General features: G+C 40.1%; 1 protein-coding gene across 1 annotated transcript in view; it reads left to right on the top strand.

The window, feature by feature from the left end:
• Window positions 1-27,586, top strand: part of LOC108023975 (adenylate cyclase type 9) — a 58,209-nt gene that overhangs the window by 10,266 nt on the left and 20,357 nt on the right. Inside the window, exon 2 of the mRNA XM_017093700.3 lies at window positions 6,476-6,910. Within this exon, the coding sequence (XP_016949189.3) occupies window positions 6,902-6,910 (9 nt within the window). The 5' untranslated portion in view covers window positions 6,476-6,901. The remainder of the gene's footprint in view (window positions 1-6,475; window positions 6,911-27,586) is intronic.

Raw genomic sequence — 27,586 nt, 5'->3', positions numbered from 1 at the left:
AATCGCAGCTGCAATAGCAACAGCAACAAGTGGGGCAATCAGTCAAAGAATCATTTTGCGGAAGCTACAGTTTCACTGCAGTAAAGTTGCCTGATTAATGGTATGATAGAGGAAATATCGGGGAGATCCTTATACGAATGTTGTCAGAATAAAAAAAAAATCAAAAGCTTAAGAAATATATAATATAATATAATAATAAAATATCTACAAAAAAGTGGAACTTCATAAAAATACCCTAATTTTCCTCCTACTTTCATAAATGATATAACAATTACAGCTGAGTACGTCGAATTTCCCACTCAAAACTCCAGTTTTCCGCTCCCTTACCCAACGGATCTGCGTTCTTATCGCAATGGCTACCCCACATAGCTTCCCTTCGAGCCAGACAAGGAGTATCAAAGTCTTTGCATCGCATTTATCAACCCTAATCGATCTGCACACAACAAATTGCGATTGCATTCTCGAACTTTGGGACTTCACACAGATAAATGGAATGTACACATTCGAGTATATGTATATTATATATTCACGATCGGTCGTATCTGGGCGTCTGCTTCCTGCCGTTGCACTTGGCACTTAACACTCGACACTTGCTGCAGCCGGGGTTCATTCAAATGCCCGATATCGGAGCTGTAAATGAGCAAACAATTGCGCTTTGTCAAATGACATAATCCCCCATAAATATTGTATAAACAATATGGAATTGAGTTCTATCTACTGCAGTTGTTGCTTTTATTTCTTTACTGTCGATGCGTCATAAGACGGCGTGAAATGCAAGGCGATACACTGGAAGAATTGCTCTAAAAATTGGATTTAAATAAATAAAAATCAATTATTTAAAATGATCTTTTTTAAATATTTTTAACGTTCTTAAGGTGCGTTAAATTTTTATGGAAAGTATGGTAAAAACGTTGCAAAAAAATATTAATCACTTTTCTGCAATAATAATAATATTCGTATTTTAATTCTTCAACAAAAATAAATTTGGAAAAATCTGTTAAAATTATAAATTTAACTTATTTTTACAAGCTTTACAAATTTTGTATTCCTTTACCATTGATTAAATTGTTTAAATAAATTTTTCAAAGAATTATAAAAAAAATCAGGGATGAAATCATACTTAAAAAAATGTTTTTAAAAAATGTAACCGAGAACTTTTAAAGAAAAGTTGCATATATTTTTAGAGTTTTACGCGCATGTTAATTTTTATTAAAATACTATTTAAATGTTGTTTAAATTGATTTTATAATATAAAAGATATATATGTAACATTATAGACAAGAAAATAGAAAACTTTTTTGAATATGAAGTTGTATGTATTTTTAGGAGTTCCATAAGCTTGATACTATTTTTTTGAGTGCAGCTAGACAAAAGAATGGATTGCGGGGGAAATACTTGACTAACTGAGCTAGTTACGCCACCGTTACACTGAGCTGTAGGCGTGACAAGCACAACAGCAACAGCAACAGCAACTGCAGCAACAGCAGCGGCAGTAAAAACCGCAACAGCAGCAGCAACAGCAGCAGCAACAGCAACAGCAATCAGCTGCTGATACAAATTAATTACGACGCAGACAGAGCGCAGACGACGGCTGCCTCACATGCCATATATATAGGCCCATACATCATATGGCACACACATCGCGTGGGGAGATCTCGGCTTGACATTGGCATCCCGGCAAGAAGGGAAGCCCGCCAAGTGCCCGGCAAACCGGCAGAGCAAGTGCCGTAATCCGAGACACCCCAGATGAGATCTTCGCAGCTGCACCATAAAAATATATACCTATGTACAAGCTTATGTATAAAAACAGGAAGTAATCGCTCTCCTCTGCAAGCGAGCGATTTACAATAAATAATTATGATAATGCTGTTGCTGCTGCTGCTGCTGCTGCTGCTGCTGGCGGCAATGTCAGAGATGAATCTCGGGCAATGACACAGCTAAATCGACAGGAAGGAAGTGTTTGCACTTGTTAATGCCCCTATCCCCGATCCGCGATCCGCGATCTCCGGTCTCCGATCTCCACGCCCCCCGAGCAACATGAGCAGCACAATCAGCAGCAGCGACATCAGCAGCAGCAACATCATCATCATCACCGGCAACACCTTCGAATCAGCAAAAAGTCACGGAGGCGGGGCAGGCGTTTCATGGGCCTCTGGGGGCGTGGCGAAGCAATATCTGTCAGCCATTAAAGTCAGAACTGGGGCTATCTGTTAAATCAGCAATTGCAACGATAGTAAAAAAGGGTTTTAAGTACCTACTCTTCGAAGTAAACATAAAAGCGAAATCAATAAATATTAAGTGGGCTGGGAAGGGCATTTAAAGCTGTGCAATTAGCATATTACTTATTTTAAGCTCGGAAATTTTATGTTTACTACCTGAAACGTAGGGGAAAAAGTAGTTCTAATAAATATAATTTAATCATTATGCATTTTATTTTAAAACTAAAATGAAACCATTATTTTTGATAAAAGAAAACTCTGAAATAATCATTACTTTGTCGTTTTATAATAAATATCCAAAATAATTATTTTTCTTAACCAAAATAAAAATTCTTAAAAAATAAAAATTATAAATAATGATAACTTTTTACCATAATTTATGGATCAAAATAAAATGTACTTTAAATGTTTCAACATTCGGCATAGGCAAGCCATGGTTTTAAAGTGTGTTTTATTTTGATTAAAAAATAAAAATTAAAGGTAACCAATATTTTATTTTTATTATTATTTTAAAACTCAATTCAACTCAATCCTAAAATCTTGATGAAAATGGATGGACAAGCCAAAGAGAATTACTTTGGTATTTTTCTTATCGCGTATGTCTGGCCGAAGTCGATTTTTTATTCCAAAAACGGAATTTACAGTCTCCGAAATAAATAGAAATTTGTACAGTTTTAATATATACATATTGTTTCTCAATAGGAAAACATTTAATAATATAAAATATGAAATAAAATGTGGTATAAATAAATAATATCAAGAAGAAACTTAAATCCCAGCCCAATGTCATAACAATGTATCTCAACTTTGACGGAGAAGTAGAAGTTTTCGGAAGACCCAACTTTTAAGCCTAACCACACCATTCTGAAAGAAACACTTCCAAGGCACCATGCACCATTAAAGGGATTTTTGAACTTTCTTTTGGGGCACACTTTTCTTTTACTCCCCCCCTTTTTTTGGGGGGTTCACAGATGTCGTCTGGCGCGGTTGTTCTTTTGAATTTCGCATACGAGAGTGCCTGTCTCCATTTGACTTTCTGGCACTCTTGTTCGGGTACAATTTCGTTGTTCGACGGGCTTGAATTTCGTCGCACTGGGCGTAAAATGAAAATGATAATAACGACAGCGATCGGAGTGGGGCAGCATTGGTGACATTCGAATTACACGCTGGTCAGAGTGCAAATAATTCCTGGAATTCTCTGGCATTCCTCAAATATTATTATCACTCCTCGCCACCGACATTCGCGGCATTCTATGCTCGCTGTACCAGTAACTAAAGCAGCCCCTTGAGAACGTTTTTGCACCGAAAGTGTTCACCTGAACTTTTCGAATTGTGTGTTCTTTTTAGTGTTGTATAAGCTTGGCGTAAACAAATAGTTATAGCCCGCCGAAATTGCCAACCATTCATAAAGAGTTCATCATCAAAGAGTAAATTTCCATTTAGATTTTGAATTTCGAGGAGAAATAGTTTCCATTTCGATTTTATTGCTAGCTTAAAAATAAATGGAAATGATGCTCGTCTAAGCAACGAATAAATAAGAAATTTATATTAAAGGGGCCCTCTATTTCACAATTAAATACCTAAAATAACATAAATTGATTTAAAGTTTAACTACTCCCCGAAATTGGTGCGACACAATTTACGAGCTTAGTGGAATTTGTTCGCAGTATCATTATATGATTACTGCCCCTGCGGCGACCTTACCGCCCTCCGCCCACCACCAATACTCCCCCTCCCCCAGACCAGCATGTTTTTTGTACCCCCCTCTTAAGCGGAAGCCACCAAACAAGCGGGATTCATGAGCACATCATCATTATCATTGGGGCCATTATTATGCATTATGTGTGCCCCGATTACCATCTCCGTTTGCCGGACGGACGGATGGCTTCCCGCTGTCCATGGTCGCGGGTGAGGGGGGATGGGCTCCGGGGGCTGGGGGGGTTCGGTGAAAGTACTGTCGGAAAAGTGCTGCGGAAAGTTGGTAAGGATAAGCGGACTTTACGCAACTTTGCCCTGTGAGCCCCCGCTTACATGGCCCATCACATGATTATGTTCGTGAATTGTATAAAATTACGAAACAAATGCGAGAGCGGCAATTGATTATCTAAATTTGTACGCTTTCGGGGGAAAATATGTTACGAGCTGTGGCCCGAAATTATTCTGAATTTGAAATTGTGAAGGAAAACAAGTTATGAACATTTACCATTATTTATTCCATTCATTAAATTAAATGGTATTCTTTACTATTGTTCTTCCTAAAATACGTTTTAATTTTGCAAAACATTGATTGGCATATTGCATTCTAAAAATGGAAAAATAATAGTACTTGATTATTAAAATTTTAATATATACATAGCACATTTTATAGAATTTAAGAGGAGAAAATATATTGTAAACATTTATCATTTCTTGAAATTACTCTGAAAATTGTACTTCTATTTATTGTCTATTTTTTACAAAATGCTATTATAGTCTAAATTTGTATATTTTTGGGAGAAAATGGCCAGAAAATGATCAAAAAATTATCCATATTTTATAGAAATGAGTATGAAAAAATATGTTATTAATAATTACCATTTTTTAAATAACACTAAAGGCTCTTTTTATTTTCTCAATTTTACATATTCCTGGCTCTTATTTATTTGCTTTCTTCATTTAATAAGTTTAAAATGTAATAACAAAAACTTGGCATATTAAATTTTAATAATTTTACTGGAGACACAAATATAAATTGAAGCTATAATCTAGATGGGATTCTTTCAAAGTAAATAATGCACTTACCACACTCTTCGCCGGGAACTTGGCGGAGTTTTATCCAAACTGTGTCGCAGCAAATCAGTTCAACTTTAATAGCTCATGCATCAGATACTGGGGCGGCACTTCTTTTCCCTCGCCCACAGAGTCTGAAGTTTTTCGCACAGCCAAAGTTTGTGAAATAGCTTGGAAAATAAGTTTTGCTGAGCGATGATAGGAACTGACAAACAACTTGATACATTGGATAAGCACTTGGCGATAATGTTGGTTGACAGGCGGGGCGGAGAATCGGAGAATCGGAGAAGTGGGGGGAGAATCGCTGAGAGATTCGAAGAGAGATTCGGGGAATGGGAAATGCGACTGGATGCTAATTAAAAGCGGCGACAAATTGAATCAAAGCCAAGTCGAAGTTGGACCTTGCACGATTTTCTCAATACCGCTAATACGTACCTCGCTCCAACTTTTCCGCTCTTTCGGTACATATATTCGAGTGAATGTATCTGTATCTCAACGTCTCTCTGAAAGCCAGACACACAGCCGCCGACGATAATCGATGAACGCAAAGGCAGCGCAAAATAAAACTTGAAATTTATCACCGAAAGATTCTTGAACTCGTCACTAAGGTCGTCAACTGTCCCCTGATCCCCCGTGACCCCTGCCCCCCCCACCACAGCCCCCGATCGGAACTGGTATCTCGGTGTGTGCTGACTGATTGCTTGACTGATTGATCGCTCGATCGTTGATTGATTAACTCCAGCTCTGGCTTTTCTTACACAAAGAGAAATGAGTAACTAACACGGAATCACTGTCCACTGTCCTCTATTTTGCAAATGTTATTTACTTGTGGGGTTTTGTGACTTGATGGCATAGTATTTTCAAGAAATATTTGTTACATGTCTGTAAACCGAATATTAGTTGCTTATGAAATTATATAGTTTTGAATATAATATTAAATATAATTATCATAAAATATTTTTTAAAGTGATTATTATTACGAAATGTATAGAAAATATACATTTGTATCCACTTTAAAAAAGATTCTGTTTTTTTGTATTTAAGTGAGCCAAGGTTCTCTAAATTCATTTATTATTCAAAACCAACTTACTTGCTTTTGACATTTCAATATATAACTATCATAGTTCAATACCAAATATTTTAAAATTATTTATTAATGTAATCTGTTATATATGCTAGAATATAAAAGAAACCTATACAATTTTTATTACGAAAGCTATACAAAAAATAATTTTGTGTCCCATATAACCATTAAAGTTTTAGAATAGGTGGGTCTTTGTCCGAGTTAAAAAAGATTTGATTAGTTGAACATAAATTGTTGTTCAAATTACTAAGCAGTAGGAATAGGTAAAAAAAAAACCTTAATTTTTATGTGATATTCAGGTGAATAATAATACACTAAATTGTTAAATAAAAATTTGATGACAATTTAATTAATATTTCATATTTACATTTAACCAACTATTTCTCACCGTGCATCGTTGCAGGCATGTGGCAGCCATGAGGCGGCTGCGTTCCACTCGCTGCCAGCTGTTATTATGCCCGGCCACTTGTTGCAGGCCTTCATGATGCAACTGCTGCAGCAGAAGCAGCCAGCGGCTCAGGCACCACGAACTCGATCCACGTCTCTGGCGGTCCTCAAGCAAATACTGAAAAAACACTCATACGCCATGTGGGCGCGAGGCGATCGGTGGATGTTGCACGAACAGCACAATAGCCCGACCATAGCCACGCTGGCCCATGGCCAAGGCTAAGGCTAGTGCCACAGCCACACAGCACCACCAGCAATATTAAGGCGAGCACCACCACCACCACCAGACACTGCAACAACCACAACGACAACGATAACAACGGAGACACCCAGCCAAGTCAAAGAATTCCGTTGAACTAGAGCGAAACAAAACATCCAGAAAATGTCCGAGGTGAGTTAGCATTACAGTTACAGAGAGAGAAAGGTTTATATACTAATGTTATTAAATAAAATCCTGGGTATATAAATATATAGTAATACAAATATTCTCAAACTACTAGAGACAATGGTCATTAAAGATCTTAAACATTACAGATGGTACAAATATAGTTATCTAAATTGATATATACTATATATTATAAGGTATCATCATTGATCATACTCTATTTTAATTCTAGTAATAGAATTTAAGATTATTTGAATAGAGTTTAAAGAGTTTGTATTAGAGCTTAAACTGATTATTTTATAGTTAGCGCAGCGTGGCTTTAAGGATGATTAAAGGCGCCCAGTGGAGAGCTCCTTTGACGCTGTCTTTCTTGAAGAGACGACGGGGGTCAGCATTTCCATTTTTATTGAATTAAAATCGATTTTCAGTTTATTTTATCAAAAGACTTAAGAGCATCAAACACATTAAAAGCAAAAAACCGCACACACTTTCGCACACAGAGACAAGGCGCTGTTCGTGAGGGGGATGCTTCATGTGTGCGAGTGTATCTGTGTGTGTGCTCAGGGAGTGGAAGAAGAAGAGGAAAATGAAGCCTTCAGATACAAAGTCTTGAACTATAAAGTTGAATTAAAGTGGGTGATTGACAAGGGGAATAACCTGCCACAAATGCTAGATAAAAATCAAAGAGAAAAAGTTTACCAACAATTTCAAAGGCAATTTAAACATGGCATTTGTAGGATGACAAAATAAAGAGGGGCTTACAAAATGCTACAAGACAATTTGAAATTCAGTTTTACAGAATTTATCTTGACACGAAGTCAAACATGGTTCTTAAAAATCATAGGGGATATATTTACCAAAATTCCCTTTCTAAATCACTTCTAATGCTTGAAGTGATCAATTTTATGACAAAAATGTGAAATATTTTCAACCATTTTATAAATTTAAATTCTTGAATATTTTACTCGCCAAGGGCTCTTGACCTTAGGATGATATTCTGGTTTCAAGATTACTTTAGAGCTGCGTTCCCTGGGTTTCACATTACTTTCGCTGCCCTTTCTCCATCACTTCCTGCTGGCATTTCCCGCATAGGCATTTGAATTTTGGGTCACTGACGTCGTCATCGTCATCGTAGTCGTCGTCGTCGTCGTCGTCGTCTTCGTCGCAGTCGCCGTCGCCTCATGTTTATGTACGAGTTTGCCTGGCTATATGGCGGCTATATAGTTATATAGAACATACCAAGCCACCCATGGGGCGGTGGGCGAAGGGTGTGGGAGCCGGAGCCGGAGCCGCACGATGCTCCGTGAGCAACAGGCGGCAATAACGACTGAGCCAAGCAGCTGTCGCCATAAACAAGCACGGAGCACCACTACCGCTCGCCACGCACTCACACAGACATAAATATTGACCTAATTTGCACCTGTTTACAAATTCATTCGAGCCAGGAGCTGAGCCACCCAGACCGCCCGAAAAACCCACCGATCCCATCCCACCACTCCGCGTCCTGGCAGGACTTTGTGCTTTTGGCGCATGATTTATGCAGCAAACGGAGCGCGACAACCTCGATGGCGTCTCCGTCGCGAGCGCTCCTAAGTGGGTCGACCATGTCCACATCCACAGCCATACATCCTCATCCTCATCCACATCCACATCCACATCCACATCTACGTCCAGGTCGCAAGGAAGCCAAGCCCAGGCAAAGGAGCCCAACATGCCAACATTACTGAACGTGTTCCTGCACCGAGAGAAAATACCCATAAAAATCGTTTTAAAAGAGGACATTTGCAAATTGTTTATTTTATCACCGCAATATAATGACCACAGATAAAAATCCATTTTCGTTTAACTCTCTTATTTTCTTTTTAAATTTTTAAAACGGTCACGTTCGACATATAGTTTTATTTTTATCGCTTGGAAGTGGAACCATAATAATCGCATTTAACAATATGGATTTCTCTCTCTCTGTTTTGGCTCCTCGGTCAGATTGCTGGTTGGCATGTTATTAGGGAGCGAAATTTGCATTTTCAACCCGCTCGGTGAAAAGGGAAAGTTTTTGGCAGCGGGAGCAGCAAATTTGCAAATTGCGAAATTCGATGTTATTCGGCGCTGGCTTACGCGGCGTATGCTTGATCTGCTAAAGGAGGGCGGGAAAAGGCTTCCAAATGAAAACGAGGAACCTTAGGCTAAGCCAAACGAAGGTGAACCGACTTTGCTTGACATGTACATGGAAAGTCCTAGAATGCAGCACACCTACAGGTTTAAAGGATGATAAAAATCATATTACATTATAATATCATTAGGGAAAAGGAAAAACTACCATGACAATTTGTATAAAGGTGACTAAAAGTATGCAATGAAGAAGAGAAGGTTTTCTTGACTTTAAAAATATTAAAAGTGATAAATGAAAAACTAGAATGAAAATATTTATAAAGGTGCCTAAAAGTAAGCAGTGAAAATAAGAAGGTTGCTTGGACTAAATCAATTCTGTTTAAAATTATATTGTTGCATACTTTTAGGTACCTTTCCAAGTGCTTAAAAAATGTCTTTAAAATAAAGTCTGAAGTTAAAATTCCGAATACAACAATAGAAAGCAACTTAAGCCATTTGATAGATGGCACTCTCGAAAAGCAGACTTGAAAACCATTTCCAGTGGGACAACTGGTGCTCCATCAGAAGTGAGTTAGTCCGGAGAAGAGACTGAAATTAAGATACTTAGCCGGGCGAATGCTTAACTTTAATTGCCGAGTGCACCAGTTGCGGATTAGGAGCACTCGAAACGCGGTTCAATCGAGGGCTTAATGAGTGCCTTGGTCATTTGCCTCGGTTCTACCTCGGCTCGATTCTACCTCGACTCGACTGACGACAATGATGATGATGATGACGATGGCGTCTGGCAATTAGGCCGATTTGCCATCAACTTGTCCTCGCCCTGACATTGCCATTGAATTATCCTCATCCACATTCACAGCCACACCAACAGCCACATCCTTGTGCTTGTGCCCATTTCTATTTCCACTCTGGTTATTTCATCGTCATCATCGCTGCTTGTCTTTGACAGCCCGAATCTGTTGTTGTCCGGGCATTGATTTCCTTTGATTGATGCGTTTTTAATGAAGGCGGAGAGCCAGGTGCCACGAATCATTAGCGCGATTTTCTCCACGCCCCTGCCACTGTAAGCTGGGCATTTTTTCGTACATGCTGCCCCGAAAGACAAACAGCCAGCCCTGATCCGCAATAAACTAAATGAAAAATAAATAGTCAATAACAATGGGGCCAGTGGCGGGGCTCCGGGATAGGACCACAAGGCGAAGAAAGTGTCGCAATGTCGTGGCCTGAAATTGACACAGCACTAAAGTTACGACGAGCAAACAAAAGTGGCCAACAAGCAGCCTCGGGTCAGGTAGGTAAAAATGGGCGGGGGGGAAAACAAGGTGGAGAATGCGAGGAAAACTGGCAGGATGGCAGGACAGCAGGAAAACTGGCAAAACGTCAGCCGCCATCTACACAAACACGGGCGCGCAGACCCAAGGATATCTGTGTTGATGTGTAGAGCCAAAGGACCTGCGCCTGCAAGTGTGCCATCAACAATATTGTAATCACAAACTAGGCAAAAAAGCCAAAACAGAGCAACATGTTACCGAGCTAAATGACACGTCTGTCCGTTCCAGCTTGTCATACTTTGCATGAACAACAGTGCTGCTGGCAGTCCATTTAAAACACGACAAATCAAGCAAACAAAAGTGGGCAAAGCATAAAACATTCTGGGAATTGACAAAACCTGGTCAAATTTGTTTTTTTTTTTTAATTTAATTAACATCTTTATTTAATATAATCCAGGAACAGATCTAATTAAAGCCTTTAACCTAAATGTTTTCTTAAGTAAATAATCTCTTAATTATAAATTATAATTAGTTTTCAACTTGGTATATAGGAGTAGATCAAATTACGACTAGTTTCAAGTAAATAATATATTCATATTAGTCTCTTAGGAGCAGCCCAAAATGTCTTCTTTTGAGCCTGCGAATTGGGATATCCCCCTGTAATCTCCGGGCTAGACGATTACGGTGGGCAGTTAGACGGTCGTTGTACCTGCTTGAGAAGAACGATATTTGGTCTTCAACAAGACTCAGGTTTAGGTCATTGTGAAGCGTTTGGCCGCTAACGAACCACTCACAGCCAGTGATTTGTCTTAATGTTTTGTTCTGGACGGTTTGGAAACGTTTTCGGTGGGACGCAGCCGCCACTCCCCAAATTTGGATTCCATATCTCCAAGTTGGTGCGATGATTTGTTGATAAATGTGCCGCTTGCATCTTAGAGATAGTTTGCTTTTCTTGTTTAGCATCCAGAATAATTGGTTCCGCTTTAGGTTGCACATTTTGACGACTCTGGCAATATGTTCTCGGAAGGTTAGGCGTTTGTCCAGTGTGAGGCCTAGGTATTTCGCCTTAGTCGCTTGCTCTATGTCCACATTATTAATGTGGACCACCGGAGTTGTTTTTCGGCGTAACGTAAAGCAAACGTTTACGCATTTACTTTCGTTGATTTTGATATTGTTCGCCGTGGCCCATTTCTCGAATTCGTTGAGGTAGGTTTGCAGCGTTTGTGAAGACTCGGTCTCACTGTTCGAGGAGCTGAGAAAGCAGACGTCGTCAGCGAAGCTGGCCAGCAGCATTTTGCTGTTGTCGTAGGTCATGGTCAAATTTGTATTTTTTAAAAATGTAGTAGAAAGGTGCTCAAAAGTATGCAACAATATATGTTTACAGGCAGAAAGAAGCCGGTTTTTCATAGCATACTTTTAGATCCTGTTTTAGTTTAATTTCTAAGTCCATTATTTGGGTTACGAATCAAGTAAATCCTTTATTTATGGGAACTTAACTCCTATTTTACTATTTTTTAAAGCTCTATATTAAGCTCAATGATAAACAAATAAAGTGAAATAAATAGACCATTTAACTTTCCAATCGAATCAGTGGGTATAATGTCCCGCCAAAGACCACAGGTCTCGCTGGGCTGAGGTTCGATGGTTCTCGTTGTGAATTCATGACTTTGACGTTGTCATGGAGGCCGCAATTGGGGGTCAAGGCGGGGCCAAGGTCATAATGAGCAGTGGTGCACCGCAACCCGCTTCCGCCGTCCCCCATCTCAGCCAGACCCCTAATCTCCAATCGCCAAACCTCCATTAAGCTGCAATCTATCTGCTTGTGCAGTCAGAAAAAAAGTACAGTAGGGCGACACACATCTTAGACAGAGAGTAAGAGTTTATAGTTTATGGATAATTTTTTTAAATGCTTAAATATTTTAAATGAATTAAATAATACAATATTTCAAAAGGGCATAAACTTCCTTGTTTTAAATAGATATTAAAAACATTTACTTGCAGAGCTGCCTAGAAGTACGCAACAATAAGTTTTACTACTAAACGATGAGCTGCCGCTTTTCACTGCATACTTTTAGACACCTTTATAAGTGCTTTAAAATTCTAGTAATTTCCGTCGCAAATTCTGGTTTTTATTTAACGAAACAGCTTCCTCGAGCATGCCTGGTGTCCAGAATTTGGTTTCCACTTAAAGTGGCTTACAGGCGACACCCAGCCAAAGGACCAACCACAGCTGTCTCCTCCGGCTCGGAGCACTTCCTCTATTCGTCGTCCCTCGTCGCTCGTCCCTCCATCCTGCCATTCCCTGCGATCTTTCCGCATCATTATGAGGAAGCTGCCGACGCCTTTGCACTCGCAGCAGCTGTCGAAATTAACATAAAACATTTATGGCAATGTCGTCGAGTCGCGGGCAGGACTAAGCCGCTTGTATCCTGATTTGCATGCATTTGCATATGAGGAGGATAAAATGGCAGGATGCGGATGCGGATGCGGATGCGGATGTGCATGGAATGGGTTGTCAAGTGGTGTCCTGGTCGCTTGAGTTGTCGCGTTGAGGCGCGTTTATCTGTGCGTATGCAGAAAGTTTTCCAATTAAAAGTTTCGCCCAGGTCCAAGTCTGTCGCCGTTGCCCCGCCTTCCGAGTCCCGAATCCCGCCTCCTGCTCGTTTGGTTTCCTCCCTACCTCTTCGGTTCTGTTGCGACAATTAAGCCCCATAATGAGCTATAAACTTCCAGCGACAAGTGCAAAAGCCATGGAGTGGGGAACAGGCGAAGATCCCTGTTTAAATGGGCACATATGTGTGGCAAATAATTACGCATACGCCAGGTGTGACAGCAGAGGTGCTCGCTTCTCCTGCCGAATTTGCCGTCTTGTTTAACACTTGACACTTGAGCTAGGAAACTTTTCACATATTTCTGAGACTTTTTAAAATTCTTTTCAATTAGAAGGGGAAAGGGTTTCTAGTAGACAATGCAAACGTATTTTTAAATGAAGTCTTATAAGAGTTTTGAAAATATTAAACTTGTGCAAAATAGTCTGTATATCGAGGGAGCGACAGAAATCACTTAATTACTGAAATCACCTTTAAATGTGCCCAAAAGTATGCAGAGGAAATTCACAAAATGGCCTTGAAAATTTTTTTTTTTTTTTTTTTTTTTTTTTTTTAATTAACATCTTTATTTAATATAATCCAGGAACAGATCTAATTAAAGCCTTTAACCTAAATGTTTTCTTAAGTAAATAATCTCTTAATTATAAATTATAATTAGTTTTCAACTTGGTATATAGGAGTAGATCAAATTACGACTAGTTTCAAGTAAATAATATATTCATATTAGTCTCTTAGGAGCAGCCCAAAATGTCTTCTTTTGAGCCTGCGAATTGGGATAGCCCCCTGTAATCTCCGGGCTAGACGATTACGGTGGGCAGTTAGACGGTCGTTGTACCTGCTTGAGAAGAACGATATTTGGTCTTCAACAAGACTCAGGTTTAGGTCATTGTGAAGCGTTTGGCCGCTAACGAACCACTCACAGCCAGTGATTTGTCTTAATGTTTTGTTCTGGACGGTTTGGAAACGTTTTCGGTGGGACGCAGCCGCCACTCCCCAAATTTGGATTCCATATCTCCAAGTTGGTGCGATGATTTGTTGATAAATGTGCCGCTTGCATCTTAGAGATAGTTTGCTTTTCTTGTTTAGCATCCAGAATAATTGGTTCCGCTTTAGGTTGCACATTTTGACGACTCTGGCAATATGTTCTCGGAAGGTTAGGCGTTTGTCCAGTGTGAGGCCTAGGTATTTCGCCTTAGTCGCTTGCTCTATGTCCACATTATTAATGTGGACCACCGGAGTTGTTTTTCGGCGTAACGTAAAGCAAACGTTTACGCATTTACTTTCGTTGATTTTGATATTGTTCGCCGTGGCCCATTTCTCGAATTCGTTGAGGTAGGTTTGCAGCGTTTGTGAAGACTCGGTCTCACTGTTCGAGGAGCTGAGAAAGCAGACGTCGTCAGCGAAGCTGGCCAGCAGCATTTTGCTGTTGTCGTAGGTCATTTCTTCATAGCTTGGCTTGGGGATGTCTGCTGTAAAGATGGAGTACAGTAGCGGTCCTAAGACGCTTCCTTGGGGAACGCCAGCTGTAATGGCAACATTTGCAGAGATTGCGTCTCTGGACTGGACGCAAAAATCTCTGTTTGTGAGAAACGATCTGATGAGCTCAAACAGGTTGGCTGGCAGCGCTGTTTTGACTTTGGCTAGTAGTCCCGGGATCCAAACTCTATCAAATGCCTGTTGTATGTCAAGAAAGATGCCGTTGCAGTATTCTTTATTGTCGTAGGCCTTCAGGATGTGATTGACTACACGGTGCAATTGCTCAATCGTACTGTGGCCGGCTCTGAATCCGAATTGGTGCATTGGGATAGTATCATTGTCTTCTAGGTGTATTATAAGTCGGGAAGCTATCAGCCTTTCCATTACCTTCGATAAAGAGGGCAGGAGGCTGATAGGCCGGTAGGAGCATGGATCCTGTTCCGGTTTCCCTGGCTTTAGAATCATACTGATTCTAGCACTCTTCCATTTTTTGGGAAAGTATTGCACTCTAAGTATCGCATTGAATATCAATGTGATAAGTAATAGTGCTCTCTTGGGAAGGATTTTAAGTACTGCGTTGCTTATTAGGTCATGACCATCAACTCTTTGACAAGTTGTGTCGTGGGAAAAAAAAAAAAAAAAAGAAAAAAAAAACAAAGTGCGTGCTTACGCGTTATAATAGCACAGATCATAAAAATTCGGACGCTGTCTAGCGCAGTGTCGGCAGTGGGACAACAACAACAACATAAGTGTAGTGCGACAAGACTGCATTTGTGCCCGCTAGGGCATCGCTGTTCCCCTCACACTGCGCGCAGCCGTACAAGAGGGGCAATAAAAGCAGTGATTGACTTACATTCGACTTTGCATAAAATCGAGAGAAATGGCAAATACCAGAGAAACAATGCTTCTGGGCGAAGCTCTGAGAAAAGCCGTCATGGACGAGGTGATTCCAGGAGAGTTAACCCTGGCAGAAAATCTGGCCACTAGCGGCAAGCTTAACTCATATGGTATAGCAGTATCAAGCAGTAATGCAGCCTGTATCACCAGTACTCTGACAATAACTCACAGTCCAATATATACCTACACTACATCATCACCCAGCATATGCAGTGGCATGTGCTCAACGCCTATGCCTCCTAAAGCATTAAGCACTTCTATAGACTTCCCCCCTCTACCGGGCCTCAATGAATCTGATTCACCCAGATGGCAAAAAATCCAGAGCCAGAAGAGGAAGGGGTCATCGAACTCACCAATAAGTCAACGAAAACGTGCCGATATTAGAAATTTAGAACCCAGTGACCCTGTGTCAGCAAACAGGTTCGAAACACTATCAGTTGATGACGATGAGATGGACTGCAATAGTGTGGACGAACCATCGACTAGCGCTGCAGCAGCGGCTTACCGTTCTCACACCGCTTCTAAGGCTAAAGACAGCAATGCACATAACAAGAACGCAAACGTACAAAGTAAAACTGATTCATCTACGGTAAAATCTGCTTCTACTGGTAGTCCAAAACCACCACCAATCGTTCTTATGGACGTGACAAACGTGAACGAACTTCTTATCGCTATCGAGGAAGTTACAAATCTTGAAAATGTTGAAATCAAATCCTCTGTGGGCTCCACTCACAGAATCTACACCAAAGACGCAAACACCTACAGGGCTGTAGTACGACAACTAAATTCCCTGAAAATTGAATTCCATTGCTATCAATTGAAAGACGAGAAACCATTCAGAGTTGTTGTGCGAGGATTACACCATTCACAGCTCCATCATAAAATCAAAGAGGAATTACTCAGACAGGGGCATAAAGTTCTATCAATATATAACCCAAAAAGCAACAAGAGCGGTGAACAGATGAACCTCTTCTTCATTAATGTAGAAAAGAATCTAAATAACAAAGATATACTCCAACTACGATCTCTATGTCGCCAACGCGTCCGTTTTGAAGTAGCCAGAAAAGCACAAGACATAGTGCAATGTCGGAGATGCCAATCGTTTGGTCATACTGCAAGATATTGCTACAGACCTTTTATCTGTGTCTCTTGCGGTGACTACCATAAATCATCAGATTGTCCCAGAAGCAAAGAAGCACCAGCAACTTGCACTCACTGTGGTGAAAATCACCCAGCTAACTTCCGTGGCTGCAAATCCTATCAAAAATTGCTCAAAATGAACGAAAATGTACAGAAAACCCCAAAAGTGAGCATAAACAATAACTCTACACCCAAACATTATGAAAATGGAGTTTCTTATGCTCAAATAGCCAGAAATGCAAATCCAATCACGGAAAAACAAAACAAACGACCAGGAAACCTAACAAATAGGCTACAGGACGCCATTCAACAGCAACATCACTACGGTGCAAAAAATCATGCGCACTTTTTCCCAGATGTGTCACAACAGCAAAATGCACAAGAATCTAAACTAGAAATGGCAGTTGCATCGCTCTCAAAAGCTATCGAGGGTCTATACGCCATGCAAGCCCAGATGCTGAAGATGCTGGTTGCAATTAACGCGCAACTTACACAATGTCCCAAATAAAAATTCTCACCTGGAACACGCGAGGTGCTGCCGGCAAAATGACGGAAATCGGCCACCTTGCGGAGAGAGAGAATATTGACATTCTCCTTCTCACTGAAACGAAGACATCCAACCTTCAACTATTTGGATATGAAGTCTACACTTCAAATCTACCTGACGGCAGCCACAGGGGTGGAGCTGCAATCCTGGTTAACAAAAAGATCAATCACTTTCCCATCGAGCCAATCGTCCATGCTAAAGTCCAAATCGTGGGTGCCAGAATCCAAACATGTATAGGACAAATATTCATCGGATCAATCTATTGCCCTCCGAACTTCAGCTGGACTCAATCAGAATTTGATGACATATTCGCTAACTTCAACTTCCCAAGATCATTTATCAGCGGAGACTGGAACGCCAAACATCCATGGTGGGGTTCTGCGATCACCTGTCACCGAGGTAACTTACTTGCCGCAAGCGCCATCTCAATTAACGCCAACATCCTGGCGACTGGAGCACCAACATACTATCCAAGCGCAGTAAATCGAAGACCATCCTGTTTAGACTTTGCAATTTATCGCAACATTCCACACGACAAGCTAAGCATCAGAGACAGCTGGGACCTTGAATCGGACCACCTATCTCTCATCACTACATTAAAAACAGAAGCCATACAATGCACTCAACGTAGACAACTTCTTAGCAAACACACAAATGTAGCTGTTTTCAAGGAAGAACTATGTAGATCGATACGCCTTAACATTGAGCTCAACTCTGCTGCTGAGATTGACGACGCTGTAGACCTCTTCACTACCAACGTGACAAATGCGGCGAGGAGTGCAAACGTGTACACTGCAAACAATCATGGCAGAGCCCTCATACGCCACTCGAATAGAATTGACCCAAACATTGCAGAGATTCTAGTCCGTAAGAGAGCACTGAGAAGACGTTATATTCGAACGCACAGTCCTGAGGATAAAGCTCAATGGCATAGATGCGCCAGAGAGCTTCACGTTGCCATGGCTGAATTGAAAAATGCGCAATTCGAACATATGCTGACCAATATGGACTATTCTAATGATTCCATTTTTAATATGTGGTCCTTTACCAAAAAAGTAAAAAGAATGCCACAGAAAGTTACGCCTCTGAAGAACAGCAATGGTAACTGGTGTCGCTCCTTAGAAGAGCAAGTACAAACATTTGCGGAACACCTTGGCGACAGATTCACTGCGTTTAATTTCGCATCCGAGGAGGATATCAACAGAATAAACGAAATACTACAGCGCCCTTTCCAGATGTCACCTCCAATAAGACATATCCGTCTGGAAGAAGTCTCAAACATGATACGTACCCTCAAAAGTCGAAAGGCGCCAGGCCTTGAAAATTAACTTTCGTATTGAAAAATCGTTGCATAATTTTAGAAATATTTACAGGTAATTTTAAAAACCTTGTAAAACCAATTCGAAATGTTTTACTTAAAACCATTTTAATAACTAATGTCTGTCAACCTGATTGGGCAACACTGGTTGGCATAATTTTGGTACCTTTCTGTGCTACTTTTGTTGTCAAATGAAGCGTGACAGGTGCCAGGGATTGTAAAGCAAACAATTGTCGAAAAATTATTGCTGCCTCATTTGGCTTGGTGGCCCAATTTGGCTTTGACACCTTTGACAGATTGCTTTGCATTGTGTCTCAGCCCTCAGCCCTCACCTTTCGCCTTTCCCCGTTCACCTTTCACCCCTGGCATTTTGTCCTGGCCCACAGAGGGACTTTGCCAAAAGAATTTCATAATCAGCAGTGCGATAAAAATAAACTCGACTTGGAGCTGATAAGAGCGAGGGGCTGGGGTGTGTGGCATTACGTCAGTCGCCTTTTGCAACTCGTCCAAAAGCGGGGGTGGCTGGAAAAGTGGGCGGAAAAGGCCTGCAGCAGCGGCGACTGGAGCAGATTTGTCGAGTGCCATTTGCAATATGCGCCCGGCGAATGGAGTGCCATGTGGGTGTGCATACTCCAAATCCCCAATCTTGCCGAAGCTCTAACCGCCTACGTTGAAGCCTTGTAAAAATGATTTTCTTCTGGTCCTGTCAAATGTCCTGTTACGACATATTTTTCAAACGAAACAGTTCTTATTTCCCCAACACAAAGTTCCACATAACACTTTATTTACTTTTTTTAATCCCTCTGAACATTCAATCTTACAAAATTCCTGTGATTTTTGGACTGGAGATATGATATTGTTAAAGTACCCATACAAAATGTGTTTAGTTTCCAGACATTATTATTATTTAATTATTATATTTTACTAAAAATCTGTTTCAAAAATGCCTATGGCCTAGAAAATAAAATTAATTAGATTAAACTAAGAGTATTTCAACTAGAGTCTAAATCTTAAATACCAAAAGCAAGAGCTCATTGAGTATAGGGTTTATTTTCATTTATTTTGCCTTATACATTGAGAACTCCTTAAGAAATCGCTGCAGTCGCTGTCATAACCATCAATATACCTATTTTGTGGTGCTTTCCAGATAACTTTTATCCCCCGAAAATTCAATTTAGAATGTGCTGCGGTCCCCCGCCCACTCGGCTGGCTTCGGGGACATAAACCCCAATCTGGATATCCCATTCGAGGGCTTTCAGCGATTTGCCAGCGGATAAAAAGCTGCTCGTGCCAGCCGTGGCCCGGCCTTATCATAAACTTCAAGCACGCAGCAAATAAATCCAATTAAATTAGCAACAATCTCAAGTGGCCGACGGATGATGATGGCGCTCCTGCCCCTCGTGTTGTCTCCTGCTCCTTGGACTGCTCCTGCTCCCGCCTGGCACATCCTTGTCCCGCTCCTATTTCACTGGCCGGGCAGCATTATTTTCAATTTGCCTTTTGCGGTTGACCAGCATTTCTGCCCACCAGCCGACATCTATCTCCTTGGACCCATCTCATCTTGCCGGCCGAGCCATGGGCATCGGATTTTTATGCGGATTCGTTGTGTTGTATCTATGAGCTGCCCCCGCTTGGGGTACAGTGTGGCCTCGATAGTGCAGCATAGGCATATTTTTATTGTTAGCAGTGCTTTTATGTTTGTATTCCTAGTTTGCCAAAGGTATAATTTGTTATACTCTTTATATTATAGTAATCAATTGTATTTATAAACTGTTCCCTCTTGGGGAACAGTCAAGCTTCGATAGTGCAACATACGTTAATTTTCAATATGTGCTTGTAGGCTTAGGTATAGTTCGGTATATTTATTATATAATTAATGGTTTTAAAAATAAGTAACTGTGGTCCTTGATTGATTTTTTTTTCATTTAAAAATCATTTGATATTTCTTTGCATTTTAAAGTAAAAAGGTAAAACCGCACGTGAAATTTTCCGCTTACCTCATTATTATTATTTGCTTATTTTTTTTTATTAAAAAAAACAAATATTTGTAATAGCTTCTGTCACGGAATCCCCACTGTAGTGGCGCTTGCACACACAGATATGGCACTGTGTAGTCTATTTGTACGGCTCCCCTTTGACTTCTTTATGCCGCCTCGGATTCTGATTGTTGTTTGTTATTCAATGGAAAATTAGTTTGTTTGTCCGCCGTCTGTGTTTGTATAAAATGTATTTACTACTTGATACACGTATCGTCAGGATACGGATACACTCGCCTAATGTGGTTGGCCGTCGTAATTTTACGACCTTAAGTGAAAGTCAAAATCGAAGCTGGGCTCCAATTGAAATTAGCAACATCTGCTGCTGGACCTAATGTATTCGCTGGCAGCTGTGCTCCGAATCGAAGGATATTAGGGTCCGAAAAAAGGTTTGCCCACCATCTGCTAGATGGAAATTACGGGGCCCAAATCTATGGCAACTATCAGTGTAGTGGAAGCTGCAAAAGCGAATATTAAACGTATATTTCTCACCCAACGGCAGACACAGTTGGTTTGCTGATTTAAGGGAGTCCCACAGACTTTTTAAAGCCTTTCGACTTTGACAGACTGTCAAATTGCTTGACCAATAATAAAAACAGTTCAGCTTGTCGTAACAACGGGAAGCATTAGGAAAAGTAGTAAACAGCATTTTCCGTTCTGAAGAAAACTTTGTGGTGGAAATAGGAGTGCTATGAATCTGCACTTAGGGAAGAGCAATCTTCACAATCACTTTCCATATAAATTCCAGATAAATTTGTATGCACTTTGTCAACTTGAACGAGATATTGTTTACCCTTTTGAATGGCTATTGATAAATATAGTGTTATCAAGATAATTTCCTTTGCATATGCAATCGATTAACAATATTTTCCCTGTAAGATAAGATTCAGTTTATGAATGGCAGCTGATTGATAAAGATATTTATCTTTAAACGATATCGAGTAAATTGTTTATGATGGCTTATCTTATCGTTTTCTGATGTAAATTCTGGGTAATGAGATGCAATACTGATGTAATTCTTAATCGATTTTAGATTTCATATTTGCTTAAGTTTTACAAGTTTTTCTTTTTAATATTTTTCTAGGAATGGAAAGCAGTGTACGAGTAGATAGATTGTTTTATAGCTTCAAAGTTATTTTTATACATTGCCAACCATTTTTGTTCTCCCTGTAAGATGATGGCTGGATCCGCATTCCGGAACGGACAGCTTTTCCGTCTCAACACTTCATCGGGCTGTCGGCTGTCGGATGGCAGAGGATTTCTGGGATGCCAGAATCCGACCTTTAGGCAATCAATTAAGTTCTGCGGCACGCAATCTCCTCGACTGTTGACTGTTTGCCTGTTTGCTGACCAACTGGCCAAGTGACCAGTCGACATCCAAACGAGCTGCCTCATTAGGGCGGGAGGAGGAGAACTCCAGCATTCCGATTCCCCGGGATGCGAATAGGAATGGGTAAGGGAATGGGCCTGGGAGTGGGCATGGAAATCGCATTGGAGGTGTGGGCTGAATCTTGGGTGCTCGTGCCCACGTTGCGGCTACGTGACAAACCTGGCATGTCAACGAGTCGCCTGAATTTCCAGCCACTGCCACTGGGCCGGCGATTTAATAGAATTTAAGCAGCATTTAGGCGACGCGATGAAGAATGAGTTGTTAGGGGCAACGGGCGATGAGTGGGGGCCAGAGACCTTTGCCACATAAATCTGTCAGGCCGAGAGCAATTCTCATAAAATAATAATGGCAACAGCGAAAACGAGAACGAGTTCACAGAGCAAAAAAATTGAAGTTACCTAGCTTTGAAGGCAACGAAAAGGTATTAAGGTTTGAAATCGACTGTAAAGGGGTCTAAAAGTATGCTACAAAATTGTTGTATAATTTTTGCTGCATACTTTTAGCCACTTTTACAGATTTTTTTACTTTTATGATTAAACTTTAATGATAAAGTTTAAAATTATTGCCTGTTTGGTATAAAAGCAAAATATTTCAGGCCTTTTGGAAAATGGTGAACACATTTTATTCAAAATTGTTTAATCAAAAAATTAGTTATGTAAGTGGTATTAAAGATAAGGATCTTACTTGCTCATTAATCCAAAATTAATTGTAAACATGTACTTATACGAGTATGTATAGAAACATATGTTGTCATTTCATTCAATTATTTATTTATAAGTTTTTAATTTCCTTTTTTTTTATTTATTTTATTTTTAATGCCTCTTGCGCTTGGTAGATTTTTCTCTCCATGCAGCAAAGGCGGGCAGGTAAATGCTGCAGCGATAAAAACGCGATAAAGTCATTCAAAGTGTTTAACCAGCGGTGGGGATGTGTGGAGATCATCTCGAGAGTTGGGTGGTTGGGTATATGGGCGGTGCGAATCGGGGCAAACAAAGTAAAAATTTTCCACATTTGCTGGTCCGAAAACGAGAAACAAAAAACCGAAGCCCTCTCTCCTTCCTTCTCTTTTTGGCTGTCTCTGTTTTATTTTGTTTGCTCTATAGTGTCATAAATTTGTTGATGTTTGCCTAACACAGAGGGGGAAAGGGGAGTGAAGGGCGGTGGGCAGTGGGCGTTGGACGGAGGGGGAGGAATATAGGTGAGAAGCGAGGGCAAGGTCACAGTCAGAGTCACAACTTTATTGCGCCTTGTCAAATGAAGCTGAAAATTGAAAAATGGGCAATCACATTCAGTGAATGCATTTCGAAATGAGCGCATGTTGCAGGTGGCGGTGGCTGGGACTACGAAGGGGATTTGGGGGCTTAAAGCTCCCCCTTTCCCCCGAAACGACTGGCAAGTGAACAATGAACTCTGACAGGTGGCGACAAGTGTTGGCGCAGCATTATCTCATTATCTCATCAGGCGGACAGGTGATTCCAGGTAATTCAGTAATGCAGCCATGCAACTGTCTCGATTTCGGACATAGTCCCAGCTGCACAAATAGAACAGATGGAAATTTGTACGTGTGCTTATTTGCAACACTTATTTCACACTCCAGTGGGTCAGCAGTAAACGGTTCGTGGGTAAAGCTGGCAGGAAATTATCAGCTTGTCCTTACCGCATACAATGTAACACGCATACAATTTTCATGGCATTTGTGGGTCTCTTTTAGTACACTCTGTTCTTCAAAATATTTGAACATATTTGGATAAAATATATTTATTGGTTGAATATACTTATCATATAACTTCATCTATCTTTGTGTTTCATCTCTGAATTCAATTAATAGTTTTCCAAGGAGACCAGCATAAGTACATGACTAATAGAGATGTCTGCTTGGATTAAACAAGTATCTCCCCCATTTTTTTTTCGCCCCATCCACTCTGCTCGTTTCTTCTACAGTGAGCCAGCGACAATTGCTGCAATCCCAAGCAATTCAAATATTTGGCAAGCTTTGACGGGCTCAGTACTTTCATTATCAGACATCGTCTTGCCCGCACGCAAAGACAGATAAATTGCACTGTCCTTGTGTGGGTGTTTTGAAGCAGTGGAATATATATATTATATATGTATGAAATTATATACTGCTTATTACCAGCTTGAAATGGAATTTCATTTCTTGGCTTTAATGCTCTTAAATTATTTTGGAAATTAATAATCTTTTATATTTATGGGATACGGTACAAGCCGCGCTATAACTGGTTGGGAATTATAGCGTTATTATCACAGCAGCTGTATATGTCTTCTTTCGCTTATAACTTTGTTAGAAAAAGTCATAAAACTATTTTTAGTATGGGGTTCGAAAGATAAAGAGTGCCACTTTTTAAATAGTTTAAGGTACTAACCAACAAAAAAACCTTTAGCCACTAGTTGCAGTAAAATAACATTGTTTCCACTTTTATGTCTTTTTAATGAGAATCATTTCGTAAAGAAAATCGGTGAATAAATGGGGATTCCAGGTGAATACGATTTTTCAGCAGCCATCGAGCTTAATATTTAAATGTCATATTGTATCTTAGTGTATTAGTATAAGTATATACGAATATTTAATTTTAAGAATAATATTCACTTAATTTTTATAGATTTTCCTTAAAAGTTAATCAAGAACTTTAATATAGGTTTAATTATCAAGTGCTTTTGCCATTTTAAGATATTTTATCAGTATCTTTTCTTGTTTGCTGTGTACTTTTGAGAGTGTATCTTTTTATTTTTGTGTCTGAATCTGTCACAGCAGCCAGCTTGAAGTGAAGATCTTATCGCTTATCTCGCCACCGTCAACAATTCTCGTTTGTTCGTCAATTTGTTTGTCCCCTCGGCGGCCCTTCTCCCTGAATCTGCCCTTCTTTTTTCCGCTCGCCTTGTCATACATTTTTCTTTGTTTTTCGGCCATGGCGCTGATAAGACTGCCAGCACTGTCACCACTTTTGTCAGACGCCTTGGAGAGACGTCATCAGGTGGACAAACGGAGTGATGCAGGGATCACACACACAGGCATGGGGCCAGGTATAAGGCCAGCCGTGGATTATTCCGCTGCGAAGCAGAAAAATCCGGATGGCAGCAGTTCCTTTCCCTCGACAGCCTCACATAAAAGTTTCATCCTATTGACGCACAACGTGGCGTATGCTTGATATTGAACCGAAGAACGAAATCTTAACTTTAGTCTGATTCAGGCAGGTATTCATAATCCTTTTCTGTGTATTTCCACCTATACCAAGAACAGCTCTTAAATCGCCCACAATGGTGCATCCTATCCATAATGACCTTGATTTTCATCTTTCCCCTCGGATTAAGTTGCATTAGCTATTAGCTCTGAACGGCCCAGCCTTCAGCATTCATTTCATCAGTATCAGACTGACGCACAACACGGCGTATGCTTAATATTGGACCATAAACCAACAATGGGATGTTTGGAGAACAATCAAAATGGCACCTAATCCGGTACATCATCAAGTTCATTTTCGGTACTCAGTTTCATGTTCATCTTGAGTGACGTACAATGCGGCGTATACTTGATATGCCAGGTATCCAGGGACTGCGATAGGCAGGTGGCGCGATTACTCCCATTGAGTGTGCCAACAATGCGAGCAGTTTTCGCCAAATTGGCTATGAAATAACCAGTTTCAGTTTCGAAGCCTAACGAGCAAATAATGAATACAATAGAGTTGAAATTAAAAAAAAAAATATAAAAAACTTTGAATGTTAGAGTGAAAGTGTAAGAAGTAAGTTTAGTATTTTGTAGTAAGCTCTTTTTTATTTACACACAAATTATAGTTTTTAAATTATTCCAAGGGTGCTATATTTTCTCTATTTGAAACCCTTTTGAGTGACCCTCTCTATAATCCAAGATTGGCACCACAATTAAACCTTGCACCACCTCCCATTGTGTCCCCTAGATTGCCTGTCAGTTGCTACGGGCTCCACATGAATGCATTTGCGTGTTTCTGTCGAGGGCTTTTCCCATGTCCCATTTTCCGTTTCCCATTTCCCGTTTCCCTGCGCCTGCCAAACATTTTCCGAGGCAGCAGCTCGTTATCTTCCCCCGAGCCCCCGAAACTCCTGGCCCTAAGCAGCAAATGTCGTGCAATGTTCTGTTTTAATCAAAGGAAATTCGAGCGCATCACACAAATAACAAATGCAAACACATGCATAAGTACGTATTTATTTGCATACCCATATGGCATTGAAGGAGCTCCCAGAATTCCCTTGGGAGTTGCGCCTTTTTTGTGCCAGAAAAAATGGCGCTAATTGAAAGCTGCTCTCGCAACGCCATTTCGCACTTAAAATAATGGCCTCCAAAGGTGCCAAAAAAACGCAGTATTTATTGCCAACTCCGAAAAGGGAATACCCTAGGGAGAAATGAATTCAAAAATGTAACATTTGAGTTTTCAAGCCATTTTTGTTGGGCGTTTATTTTTTAGAGCCTACTTTGGGGCGGGGAAACATTTATTCTGAGGGAATAGCATTATTTCGCTTATAACTTTTGTTTAAAAATTCCTACAATTATTAGGAAAAAAGTGTGCCAAAGCAAAATATTATTTTAATTTTTTTAGGAATCTATCAGCTTAAATCTTTTTATTTGTTAGTTCAAAAATGGTTGAAAGCAGTCATTTTACAATTTCAAGGTCCTTTTTCAGAAAATCTACGTGTAGGTCCAGCTTTTCCGTGGCTACAGGCGCATTTTGCACATCAAAATTAATAGAAAATCAATCGTTTAATTTTCCGATGTTAAGCCTGGTTTTTACGTCAATCAAAAGCCTGCAAAACGAAAATTTCTATACCGATATGACAGGCAGGAAATTTGATGAAGCAAAATTAGTGTGGAAATTTTGGTCATGTAGCGATTTTGATTGAAGCGAGTACTGCGGGTTGCACAAATTTGAAATGAAAAATCTGCAAAAGAATGCTTACTAATTACACCTATCATTAGTTTGGTAAATTAAAAATACTAGTTTTCCTTTTATTTGGCATTGGCCTCTGATTTTTGCAAAATATGCTCCCTATACAGCAGGGTATTTCGAGTGGTAGTAAACCATATGTGAGCAGCCAAAAAATATTTCGCTGATGAGTGAGTGCCGCAACAAACTTGTCACTTGCAATGAGGGGCGGCGTGATGCCAGTGGGCGTGGCAGTTGCAAAGTGCATTAAATATAAAATCAAAATGGACGTCAAGCTGCAGAAAAAAAGAATATCCCAACAATTTGATGACAAAGTGATGGGCGATGGGGGTGATGAGGGACGATGAGGGGTTGGGAGGGTATAAATTGAAGCAAGGAAGCTCGGGAAAATCGCATAGGAAAATCGTTTGGCTTTTCAGGGGAAACTGCAGCGGAAAAGAGCCACGACTTTGAGTGCAGCGTAGCGTGAAACGGCGGAAGTGCTGTTGACTTTAGACGGAAACGCCATAATCTCATGCTCATGCCAACCCCATCGACTTAGTGCATATATCCTCCGCTTTTTCCAATACATATAGATATATATATAGGTATATATGTACCGACAACTTCCTTATATACCGTCTCCAGCTTCAAGTAACGCTTCATTGGAACCAATTACGGTTTGAACACTTTCCGTTGCATACTTTGCGGGCACAAAAGAAATGTAAGACCTTTGAGTTCTCATTTCATTTCTCATAAAATTCAATAAGGTATATCTTTGTAAAAAAATAAAAGTCAGTTTCTTTAAATGAGATTTAATGAAAGCAGGACAATTATTTTGTATTACCCTTCTTAGGATATTTGCAATTTAATATTTTATGGTAAGTGTGCTTTTTTTGGGAGTATTGAAAGGAGTTCTTCATTATTTTTTATAAAATGGATTTGTTATCTAGGTCCAGAATATCACACAACGAAA

Source organism: Drosophila biarmipes, chromosome X (assembly GCF_025231255.1).
Source record: "Drosophila biarmipes strain raj3 chromosome X, RU_DBia_V1.1, whole genome shotgun sequence".
Taxonomy (NCBI): domain Eukaryota; kingdom Metazoa; phylum Arthropoda; class Insecta; order Diptera; family Drosophilidae; genus Drosophila; species Drosophila biarmipes.
This window is presented reverse-complemented; position numbering and strand designations above follow the sequence as displayed.